Raw genomic sequence first — 12,486 nt, 5'->3', positions numbered from 1 at the left:
GGACAGAGGGAAGCATGACCCCAGGGCCCTCCGGGACAACTTTCCCCAGCACCTGCCTCAAAGCTGGGCTCCGAGCGGGGTCCCAGCCGTGCCAAGAGCTGCGTCCTCACCCTGCAGAGCCCCGCAGACCTGGCAGGGACCAGCCTGCGAGCAGCCTCTAGTGGCAGCTCCTGACAGCTCTCAGGGCTCGTCAAACCACCAAAATTTTGTCTGTGCAACACCAGTTGATGGGAAAGGAAGTTCACCCTCATTTCGGATCCTCCAGGAGTGCTGCTCAGTGCCTCACTGTGCATGCGTCCCATCCTGTCCCCTTCATTGTCCCCGTGGGATGGAGGGTCCTCGTTGCCTTCCAGATCCAAGCCCCAGGAGCTCAGCAGTCCTCCCAGGCTCAGCCCAACATTTATGGTGTGAGCCATAATGCTGCATCCTTCAGCACCCACAGACCTGGCTTCAAGGCTTGGCTTCAGCTTCAAGTCCATCACAAAGTCAAAGCGCTGCCTCTTGCTGCGGTGTGACCCCGGGGAACAGTGGGTTCAGCCCTGGGTGCTGTGAGGGGAGGGAAAAGCTGCTTCCCCCAGTGCCTTGCACCCTTCCAAAGCCAGGCAGCCAGGAATCAGCACTGAGATCTCTTAGGTAGCAGAACAACCTCTAATGGCATGGGAAATCTCCTCCTTTTGGTTATTTAATGGGGTGTTTTAAGAGCTATTTAAGAGACAGAGGTATTTAAGAGGCGTGAATGTGGCCCTAAGGGACATGATTTAGGCGTGGAACTCATCAGGGCAGGCTGATGGTTGGACTCGGTGATCTCGAAGGTCTTTTCCAACCTAACTGATTTTATGATTTTATATCAGAGTGGATTGAAAGGGAGGCAGCCTGCAAGATAACCCAGGGAACTGCAAGGAGTCATCTCGCTCACCTAACCTCCGTGCTTTCATCTGCTCCACCCCTGACAGCCGCTCAGCTGCGCGTCTGGCAGCACCTGGCCAAAGACCAAGCCTTGATCCCCCTCCTCACTAGAAAATTGCTCCGTGTGCTGGGAAGCAATGAAAAAGGATCCTCCCGGTCCTGCGCTCTGCCTCGCCACCTCCCAGGGCTGCGCCAGGCAGAGCTGCTGATAGATGCAGAGACAGCATCAAGCCTTCCTCCCGCCCGGACTGCCTGCCCTTGGCTCTTGCACCCACCGAAGCTCTTAGCAATGAGCTCACCCCTCTATTATCGCTGATCCAGGAGTCTGGAGGCTCTCGGAAGCGCCGTATTGATCCCTGCCTCTTACACGTCCCCCCCAGGGCTGCAGTTTCAGGAAAGCTCTTTGCCTCTCCCCAGTCTGCCTCTCCTTCACAGCCTCCAGGAACATGCTTCCAGGGGGAGCTTGGAGCTGGGGACCAGGACTGTGATGAGAAGGATGGGGGCTAAGCCTGGCCTCTGTGCTCTGGCTGTCCATGTGCCGGGAAAAGCCACAGTGGACATTTCACAAACTCGAAGGGAGGTGCAATCTCCCCCTTCCCAGGGGGTTACAGATGGAGGACCCCTGGTGCCCTGCACAGGACCCAGCTCCGTGCGGTCTCTGCTCATCCACGGCACAGACTTTGTGAAGGCAACGTGCCCAAGGCCTCTTCTCTGTCCTCCCTCTCCCAAGCTCGCAGAGGTGCTGGCGTGACTTGTGCCAGCCGGGAAGCAGGTGACAGCGGCGTCCCTGTGCAAACTCACCCGGCGGCGCTCGCAGATAAGCTGGTTCATTTGCCAGGCAGCACTTGCTTATGGTAATGATCAACACAGCAGCATCCTGCTGCCTCTGAAGGGAAACCCTTCTGAGGTGAGGGGGAGGCAGCAGGGCAGGGCATGCTGCTACTTCTGTCCTATCTCGGCACTCTCTCTTGGAGGACAGACGGGCTCAGCCTTGCCCTGTTTGTGGGGAATTTTGCCTTGCAGACAGGAGTTTTGTGAATGCTGCCAGCACTGTGACAGAGTAAATAACCCCACTCTGCACCCCAAAGGCTGCTTCTCCCATCTGTTCAGGTCCACCTTACACAAGCAGCCAGGTGGCACCATGAGGAACAGCAAGGCGGTCAAAAGAGGCTGGCAGAGTTACAGCCAGGAACCAGGGCTCCTGCCTTGCTATGACACAAACAGTTTGCAGCCCGGCCCCTTACCAAATGGGCTGCCTCACTCCCTCCACATCCCCAGGAAGACTTTCAGGTGCCTGGGTATGCTTCATAAATGACTAATGAGCCTTGCAAGCATTAGTGCTCTGCTGGCTGCCAGAAGCAGACCAAGATCAAGCCCTCCCTTGCGTCCATCAGCTCCACCCAGGAAGCAGACTTGCCTTTGACAACAACCACAATAAGAAGCAGCCAAAGAAGCCCACAGTGCCCTGAGCAGGAGAGCTGTGATGCATCCCGGGAAGGGGTGTCTGCCCACGAGGGAGAAAACCTCGCACCCCAGCCATCTTCACATGACTCCTTGAATCACAGCTGTGCTTTCTCCCTGGAGGCAGGTTTGGGCTTGCATGGGGGTCTCTCATTTTTGGGGTGGACTTGTAGACAACAGCCTGCAGAGTGGCCAGAGGAAATCTCCATGCTCAAAACCAGAGTTTTTCCTTTAAAATTGCTCCCACGGCTCTGGTTTGCAGATGGGATGCAGGAGCAGATGCTTGATCTCCTTAAAGGACTAACAGGAGGACTTCTGTACCCCCGTGAAGATAAACTCCAAGGACTTGTTCCAGCTGATCTCACACACACGAGTGATAGCCCTAAGGTAACAACTCGTGGTGTCTGCTCTAGGTGGCGATTTTCTCATGGCACCACTGGATCCCGTTATATCTGACGAACTTGCCCTGGACAAAGAGGTCTTGCCCTCATCCTACCTGCCTGCATTTCATGCACATTAGCACATTATTGCATGTGGGGGCCAGAATTTAGCTGACACCTGGCACTTATTGGCCTCACAGCTCTGAGTCAAAGGAGGAAGAGGACAGGTCACCTTCCATCGCTGATGCTACAAAGTAGTCATGAAATAAACCTGACCTTCATGTACTGCATTTGCTGGAGAAATCAACACTTCCTATACATAGAAAAATCAATGAAATGTGACTTACCAAATGAATCCCCGCCGGTCTTGGCCCAGAACAAAACCACCCGCATCAAGAGGGCCTCACACAGCCACCTTCCAAACACCAAACCCTCCTCACCCCTCCGAAAGCCTGAGCTTCCCTCCATCAGGCCCACCGCCCCATCTGCCCCCAGCTGGAAACCGTGCTACTGCCTGGGAGCAACTCTGGCAGAAATCTTCCTCCCGGGGCTGCAGGAAGGGCTCCTGCTGTTCTGACGGCCATCAGATGGTGCCATTGAGTCTTCTGTGGAAGCCAAGCCCCGAGGAGCGCAGGTTTGCACGCACCAGGGACCACGCTGGCTTCTTGCTCCATCTCGCCCACCTCCAAAAAAAGACCAAGCGAAGAGATTTTTCTAGCACAGTAAAGCAAGTGTGGTTTTTCTGTTGTTGCCAATGATGTTAGCAAGCACCCATGTCACTGTTTTTAGTGGGTTTTGCACCAGTCTTGCAGGACAGGGTGTATTCTTGCAGATGGACTCCAGTAATACCAGTATAGGAGCAAGTGATACCAGTTTAGGAGCATTTCGACCTCAGTTTCCCCAAAACAAGGTGTGTTTGCTACTGGAAAGATTTAGAGAAGAGGAACCGAGATCAAGCCGGGCAGAAATGAAAGAGCAGCAGCATTAGCAAAAGCTCCCTTTCGCAGCGATGTGGGATGCGGGACGTGCTCAGGCAGTCCTAGAGAGGTCCTGTTTGGGGTGAGCTCCCGGCCACCTCCCCCTGCTTCTTCCCTTTTTGTTTTTAGCACGGCGTACAATACAAGCAGAGGAGGGTTGTGCATCAGGGCACGCTGCTCGCAATGCTCTCATCACATCTGATGTCTCCCCTCCAGACATGGGGCCGGCATGTCCCAGGGTTTTGAATTAATAATTCTCTTTGAGGCAGGCTGTGGTTTGCAATGGCCAGAGCCTGGCACTGCCGTCCAGCTGAGGCCTTTACCTGGCACTGCAAATATGCACAGATAATAACTGATTACTGCTTTTCCTGGGTTGGCTTTGGGTTTTAATTGCGCAAGATGAGAGAGGAGAAAAATGCCAGCAAGATGAGGAAGGCTGGGGAGGAGGGCAAGGAGAAATCATTACAATTGCATTTAGTCAGTGATAAGCATGGCTGCTGAGCCGGGCTGGGTGCTTTCCAAGCACGGTGGGAGCCAGCTTCAATTTCACAGCATAATCTTTCCCGTGGCCTTAAAATAACTTCTCCCTGCCCCCAGGGTGTCACAGGAGCTGAAGAGCCATGTGTGCCCCTTCACTGAGCAGCCCCATGCTCGGCGCTGCCTTATCATCACCTGGGGGCTGCTTTGAAAGTGGTCACATCACACGTGTCACACTGAGGCACCGAGCTCTGGAGCAGAAAGGGGACGTTTTGCAGACCTGTGGTCTCCCCAGCAGGGTGGCGGGCTGGGGACAGTTGGCTGTTTGAGCTCGTCTTCAGTGCCAGCAAAAGAGCAGCTTCCCCGAACCGCTCGGCAGAGATGGGACCTCGTCACTGTCGGGGCTAATTGCTCATGTGAGACGTATTTACAGAAGCAACTGTTTGTGCAGAGCAAGGCAGACAAACAGACTCCTGTTCTGCCAGGCACCCTTTGTAATAGCTGGGGGCTGGGAATCCTTCCATGTGGGCATGGGAGGCCTCGTTTGTACTGCGGGCACCAATCCTGCGCTGGGCTGGATGGCACTGGCAGGATGCTGAGCCCCCGTCCTGCCTCCCAGCCCAGCAGAAACGAAGGCCAGGTCCCAGCACAGGAGCTTTGGTGTCCCCACAGCTGGCAAATCCAGGGTTTCTGCAGGGATAAATCCTGCCCTGCAGAAGAAGCAGGTGCAGATGGGGGGGACACAGCACCAGCCCTCGCACCGTGCTCCTCCAAGGAGCCAGAAAATTATCCTGTGCCTCTGCAAATAATAGCTAAGGATGCTTGCTTAAAAGCATCCAAAAACAGACTTAAATAAATTCTTCAGCCCATTCCTCCACTGCCTGCTGGGTTTGTTTTGTTGTGTTCATGGTTTTTTGTTTGTTTGTTTGGTTGGTTTTTATGAGGTAGAGGCCTAGGGGGAATTTTGCCATGTGGGAGAGAGATGCAGCATTAGGAAAGTAATGCAATTTCTGGCACCATCTCCATCTTCCTGCACAACCAGTGGGTACGGGTGATTCCTGCCTTCCACTTCTGTGCACAACCTTGTCCTTGCAGGCAGCCCACAAGTGGATAGTCTCCTCCCAGAGTGAGAACGGATCCCCTGCTCCCGTCCTCCTGCCCCTTTCTCTGCCCTGTGACAGGCAGGCGGTTAGAGAAGACTTGGGGAAGAGCTTATCAGTGGGGAAAATCAGCATCAACTACTGCAAGATGTATGGGATCTGATGTGCCAATCGGGCTGCTCCTTTCTGAGTGAATATTCATTTTGGTTAGTGCTGGTCAGGCTAAATGAGAGCGTGGCTTTGGGCACGGTTTGCCCATAACGCCGTGGTAACACCAGCACAGGGTCAAGAGGAAACCTGTGCTCATCAGGCTTAGAGCTCTCCCTAAACCGTGGTCCAGAGCAGCCTCATGGTGGGCATTGGGATTTACCAAGCTTCGTAGCTGTAACTCAGACTTTTAGCTACCATTCACTTCAACATAATTTTTTCTCAAAAACAGATATTTTCCCTCAGTTGGAAGAACAGTGATATCAACTTAATTTTGAGCACTCCTAAGCACTGAAGGCTTCAGAGCATTTACCATCATTTCTCACAAGACTTTTGATGTAGAGGGAAGTATTTATTTCATTTTCCAGATGTGGAAACTGAGGCATGAGGAAGGTATTGCTCAATAATACTCAACTGGGGGGGGGGGGGGGGGCGGCGCGCGGGAATAAAACTCAGTCACCACTAGTCTCGTGCTTTAACGTCCACTCATAAGTTGTTCTGTAAAAGAGGAAACATCCAATATTTCTATTCTCCTGTGACTGGGAGACTGAGAACGTTTTTATCTGGAGATTTACTTTTTCAGCATCTCTGGAAATGCAGACACTCAAGCACAGATTTTCAGCACGCCTCCCCAAAGCTTCAGCCCTCTCTTAGGCATCTAAACACAAGCTGTATTTCCTAGCTAGTTGGGTTCAATATACCTTTTTTTTCTTCAGTCTGGTCCTCAACATGGTTGATAGCCTAGTTGCAAGACAATATCTAAAATGTCTTACTATTATTGGCAGCAATCAATATTTATAACCACTCATGGTGTTTATTTATGAAAAAATCAAATGTTCCAACCAAGAAGAGATGCTGTTATTAATATCCAGCATGATTAATGATCACATTGCAGGCAGGCCCACGCTGTCAGACTCATGCACTTTGCTTTTTCTAGTGGCTCTGCAGGAATTTGAACCATAACATGTTTCATGCACAGGGACAAAGACGTTTTGTCCCAGGAAAGGAATATGTGGATGTTTTTGACTTAAAGAGCCAGTGCTGCATTCAGAAATTCACAAACACACCATTTTGATCCCAAGTCCATCGGTCTGTCATGTCTTTCACTGAATATGTAGTTCCTTCTGTAGCTGAAGGTCTGGATCTGAGCAGCAGATTTCCAGCCTGCTGAAGGACGCTTTGCTCCCTCTGTGTCGGGGCAGCCATCACCTGCTCTGATTCTCTTTTGCACAGCATCCCTGTGCACTAGAAACCCCTCAGCCAGGCAAATTAATTCACATTTCTCTGGTTGCCGAAGCTTCTCAGCTGCCCAGGATAAGCTAAGCTCCCTGGGAATGATGTTGCCTCAAATCAAGAAGAGAAAAACACATACAACAATGCTTTCTCCTGCTCGTTAACCATAACCACAGCCACACTTAGGGAGAGCAAAGGGACTGTGCAAAGCTCCTGAAACCATTTGGCTTCTTTGCTCTGTTACTCTTGTTGAGGTATCAGCTCTGAGGCCCCTCGGCCCCACACCAAATAGTGGGATGTGGAGGAGGGACAGGTGTTTCTGATGCAATATGCCAGCAAGGGAGCAAAGTTCACTTCCACTCCTTAGTGCTCCGCAGCCTAAGTCGATGTTTGCCCACCTGCGCCTTGTGCTGTTCCTGCTGCAGGAGGCAATGTCAATAAAATCCGAGGCAGTAAAGACAGTTGCAGAGAGCCTGGTGCCTTGATTACTTCCTCATAGCCACTTGTCCCTTGCAGCACCACTTTATTACTGGCTGGGCAAAGAAGCCAACTGGAAAGCTAATATCAGCTATATACGACAGACTTTGTCTGGGCTGCTATCAGATGTCCTATTTTGTACAAATCCGGTCATGAGAACTGCGTGAGGGAAAAATATAAGGAAGGAAACCTTCAGGGTGGCTATTCCAAGGCAGCTCTCAGCCACCCTGAGCCAGCTTGGGGACTGCCGTACCGCTATTCAGGGGTTATGGGACCTAAAAGAGCTCTCTGGTAGACAGGGATAGCCCTGTGTCCATGCTATCCTGTAACTTCCCTTCCTACCACTTCTGTATGTCAAGCATCGTCTCTCGTAAAGCATCTTATATTCAAGTCATGCAGACTCTTGCAAGCCTGTTGCCCTGGAAAGGACCACCCTTTTGCTAAGATGTGCATAGGGTCTGGCACAAAAGAGCCCTACAGCCTGCTAGGCTTGCTATTGTCAAACAAATAATGGCTGCAATGCATTTTTCAGAGGGTTTAGAAACAGAAGGAGAATTACAGGACAGCCACTGGAGACTGCTATTGGATAGACACATCCTCTGCTCTTCAGAGATGCTGATGGAGAGGTGTTTCAGCAGGGAAGAATGTGAAATAGTGGCTCTGCCAGAGGGATTTCTAAGGTTTCCAATTGCTGAGGGGAGAAGGCAAAAAGCAGTAGCTGCATTGTCTGCAGTATCAACTTGACGACTGAAAAGAAATTGTAAAATAATCATCTTAAGCGAGATATACATAAATGCCTTGTGACACTGCAAAGTACGTTACAAAATATTCATAAAACAGACGTCAGTTTTCTGTGTTGCTTTTGCACCAGTAATTCTCCCAGTGCCAGTTGCTGTATGTTTTCCTTGATACAATCAGGAGGAAAACAGCTAATGTGACATGACAAACTCATTGTATTAGAAGTCATCTCTGCTTTAAAACGTGTGTCATATGACTGAACACCCTACTCTGGGTACAATGCACCCCACAGTAAAATTGGACAGAGCTCATCCTTAAATGCCCTGCCAAAAGTGCTCCTAACAAAGGGCAACAAGAAAACATAATTCAAATGAGGGACATCTGTTCTCTAATGTTTGCAGATAATGACTGGATCAAGTGTCTGCATAAAGGATAATTATTTTCTGCAGATGGTTTGATCTGGTGTTTTAAACATTGTAAAAAATCTTTGTCCCCAAAACTCCAAAAAGTATGTGGGGCTTTGCTAGCCTGAGCCCTCTTTCCTGCTCTCTGGTACATTCTGTATGTGCAAGGGTAGCTAAAGGTATAGAGGATTAAAAAGTGTAGGTGTTAAAGAAAAATATTCAACTTGAACACGTACAACATGCATGTTTAAGTTCAGGTCTTCCTTTTTTTATATGCATTACATTACTGGATACCCAAAAAATTCTCAGCGTGAAGTTTCATTATAGGAGAGTGGCAAAATAAAACACGTGTGTGCTGTAAAAAGGGATTCCCAGCAAATTTCTCTGGGGAGCTCCTTCCAAAATACAGTGCCACAGCACTGTTGATCCTCAAGCAGCCTCCAACAGACGGTGCTTCCCTCAGAAAGCTGGTGATCTCAAGCAAGAAAGAGCTTACAGGGAGTCCTAGGATGTAACTATCAACCACCCGTAACACGTTTTTTTGGTAATAGGTGTCCAAAGCGTGTGACCACCCGCAGCAGACCTGCCCAGAGGACATCCTTCCCACTAGGAAAATGGCTTGGGGGCGGGGGGGGGGGGGAGCGGGACTACATTTCCCAGCGTGCCCTCGGGGGGCGGGCTGGAGGCAAAAAATGGAGGAGGGGGCGCTTCCGGGTTGGCGGCTGCGGGGCGGTGCCAGCGCCGTGTGTTTACTTCCGGCCGCCCCGGTGCGCGAGTGGCGGCGCGGAGGGGACGCGGCCGCCGCGGGACGGAGCCGGAGCGCGGCCGGGAGCCAGCGCCGAGGGCGGCCCCGAGCCGCGGCCAGGCCCCGCGGGGACCTCATGAGCCGGCGGTGAGAGGGAGGCGGCGACCCAGGGGAGCCTCCCGGGGCGGCGGGACCCAGCCATGGACTGGCTCATGGGGTGAGTGGGGCGAGGACGAGGCGCAGGGGGGCGGGGGCACCCCCTCCTTTTTGGGGTACACCCCCTTTTTTTTTGGGGGGGGGGCACCCCTATTTAGGAGCACCTCCTTTTGGGCAGCCCCTTCTGGGACTTCCTTTGGGGAAACCCACTTTTCGGGCACCCCCCGCTTGGGAACACTTTTGGGGGGACACCCCATTTGGGAACCCCTTTGGAGACACCCCCCTTTGGGGCTCCCCGCTTTTGAGGACGGCTCCTTTTGGGCTTCCCCTTTGGGGGCACCCCCCTTTGGGGACGCCCCCATTTGGGACCCCTTTGGGGACGCCTCCATTAGGGCTTCCCCTTTGGGGACAGCCTCGCCGTGCACCCCCTTTGGACGCCCCCTCGGGAGGCTGCCTGGAGGCACGGCGCGGAGCAGAGCTGCTGCCGAACTGCTGTGTGCAGTGGAGGTGCCAAGCGGGGCTGCATCCTGCCGGGGCACGGGGAGGAAGCGTTAGAAAGCGCCGCCGGAGCACAGGCAGGCCGGCTTCTCCGGGGTAGCCCCGCAGAGCTTGAGGGGAGGAAGAGGTGTGGAGGAGACCTTGCCTTGTCTCGAGCGGTTGCTGGCTGAAAAAGTAACTTTTCATCCCTTGTTTTGGGCAGTAGGAAGGCCAGGCATCGCGGGTCTCCCCGCTTCTTACCGGTTCAGCGATTGCCGCAGCGTAATGTTGCTCTCAACCTAGAGGCTTGCCAAGGTTTAAATGGCTTTCTGTGGGGAGGAAGAAGAGACCTCAGCAGAGATTAAAGCCAAATCAGAGCCACGCCAGGGGGCTTGGATGGCCTGGGATTAATGGTGCTAATTGCTTAGAGACAGGAGGTAGAAAGCACTCTGCTGCCGGTTTTAGGACTGAAAACCCCAGTACGGGAGAGGGTGGTGCAGCTGATGAGTGCCCTGATGCACTATTGGTGTATAAGGGAGGATAAACTGGGTTGCTGCTTCCATGAGCTGTGCTGGTGACCTGTGCTCGGGTGAGCTGTGAATAATTCCGCTCCAAAATCGTGTGAGCAGCACATTTATGCTTCAGCAAAACTAGTATTTCAGCGGTGCTCGCTGCCCTTCGTTCTTTCTTTATGGTAGTTTGCTCCCGTGCCCGAAAGTGATCTTTATCACATAGGTTATATGATGTGCCTGGAATATGAGGTAAAAACCTATGTTGTCACAGTCGCTAGGCCTGGCGTGTTAGAAAGATGGTGTGTGTTGCCTCTTGCCTGCAGCTGAACACCAGTGAAAGTACGGCACTCGTTAATTACCTTCAAACGAGACGTGACCGGCTCTCGAGGCAGCGATACCAGCCAGGCTTTACTGGAAGTGCGTTCCCCCAGTTTAATGGGGTGAGTGCTCGGTGTCAGCGGGGTGGGTGTTGGTGGCAGGGCTGTCCTCCAGCCCGCCGAGCAGCAGAAATGCAGCGTGTGAGACGGGTGAGAGGCTCGGCGTGCCATGCACCGCAGCGCTTGTGTCGCGGCCCTCTGCCCTACGCTATTGTTACGTGGCCTTGGTGAAAATACTTGTGTAAATGATGAGCTTGTTTTGATACTTTCGATAACTACCACACAGCACAGGTGATGTGTTTCATTTACTTTGTAAAAGTAAAAGCTGAAGTGTCAAAGGTCCGCTGCAATTACAGAGAAGTTGAATGCAGTACTTGTGCAAGACGTTGGGATGACTCAAACCGTCTCATTAGGCAGTCTGCTTACTCTGTGTCAATTACAGTGTAAAGCAGAAAAGAATCCAAACCGTGTTGAGCCAAACTGTCAATAAAATATCTGTTTCCTTATGAGAAATACTGTGGGCTTCTTGAAGCTGCTGTGAAAAAATTGGCGTTCATGCTGTATTTTTTTTTTACCCGGAGTGGGTGGATCCATCCACGTGTGGAAAAGGGCTCGCCTGTTTTCCCCATTGTAATGGGAATGGATCCTGAGTCACTTGTACATTACACGCTTGTTCTCAGCTATTTCCTGGTGTGTTTCTTCCCTGACCAAACCAAGAGCAGTGCTTGATGTTTTCTCCTTCAAATCTGAGATGTATTTGTGGGGATTTTTTGGGGAGGGACACGGCAGGAAGGCAAAGCCTTGATATTTTGAAGGGGAGAGGGGAGGGAGGCCTGACAGACCTTTTCTTACCCTGCCCAAATTAGTGCTGCTGGTAGCATGTGTGTCTAAATGCAAACATCCTTTTGTTGTTTGTGGAGAAAAACCGAGGGCATTCCTCTGTCCCGGCTGAAGCCTGGGTCATGTTGCTCGCTCAGCCTTTCTTCAGCAAAAACTTCAGCTGTTCCCGGCCTGTGCGTGGGAAGGGAAGGGCTGCAGAAAAACCTGCAGGGACAGCAGGAAAGCAGGTTACTACCAGGAACCTCTCAGTCTGTGGCCGTTTCTTGCTGTTCCTCTGGAGAGCAAATTGTATTGGTCTGCTCCTTGGACTTGTCGCTCTCTCCTGGATGAGTATTGTCACTGACAAAGTACCTTGATCCTTATTGTTTTGTACTGCTCTGGTAACATGCTGCTTTGTGATTACAGCTTCACGTGTGCTTGCTCGCAAGAACCGTCCTTGTCTGCCTCATGTTATCAGCTGGGCTTTCTTACCATTCAGTATGAGAAAACACCCTCTGTATTTTAACTTCATATTACTGAGACCTTAACCTCCAAGTGCAAGTGTGTTAAATTAGGCAACAGTAACAGTTGCTTCTGTTCTAGATCTCTACCCTTCAAGCTCGTGTCACATTTATCCTATAGAAGATTTAGAGTGCGATCTGCTTTAGTCCTTGCTGGTCCTCCCCTTCGCTTGTGCCCTCCTGGGGAGGGGGAAGGGTAAGCCCTAACCATACTGCTAAGGGCAGCAGCCCAAGTGTCTCTGATCGCCTCTGAGTGCTTCATACACAAAAACGGAAGCTGGAGCTTATGAACAATGGTGAATTTATTGGGGATTAACAAACAGCTATAGCCTTACGTAGTCACACAGCAAAACTTCTCCAGATGCTGCCTTCTGCTCGGCCAAGTGCTTCAAAATCCAGTCAAGTTGTAGGGAAGGAAGCTGAACAAACTGAGCTGTTGGCACATCACAGGACGTCCTCGGCTTAGCTTGAAAATAAACCGCAAGTCTTTTCCATGGTTGGTTAGTGTCTTTTATCCTT

At 51.6% G+C, this 12,486-nt stretch overlaps 1 protein-coding gene across 2 annotated transcripts in view; it reads left to right on the top strand.

Moving 5' to 3' along the window:
* The window catches only part of MOB2 (MOB kinase activator 2), a 128,527-nt gene that overhangs the window by 10,085 nt on the left and 105,956 nt on the right, over positions 1 to 12,486 (top strand). Inside the window, exon 2 of one of the 2 annotated variants that reach the window (XM_035327442.1) lies at positions 9,205 to 9,322. In XM_035327442.1, coding sequence (XP_035183333.1) covers positions 9,306 to 9,322 — 17 coding nt within the window. In that variant the 5' untranslated portion in view covers positions 9,205 to 9,305. Of the gene's footprint in view, positions 1 to 9,108; positions 9,323 to 12,486 lie in introns of those variants that run through there. The other variant, XM_035327441.1, reaches the window with a different exon arrangement.

The sequence above is a fragment of the Oxyura jamaicensis genome, chromosome 5 (assembly GCF_011077185.1).
Source record: "Oxyura jamaicensis isolate SHBP4307 breed ruddy duck chromosome 5, BPBGC_Ojam_1.0, whole genome shotgun sequence".
NCBI classification, from domain to species: Eukaryota; Metazoa; Chordata; class Aves; order Anseriformes; family Anatidae; genus Oxyura; species Oxyura jamaicensis.
Note: the sequence above shows the minus strand (reverse complement) of the source record. Positions and strands in the feature narration are given on the sequence as shown.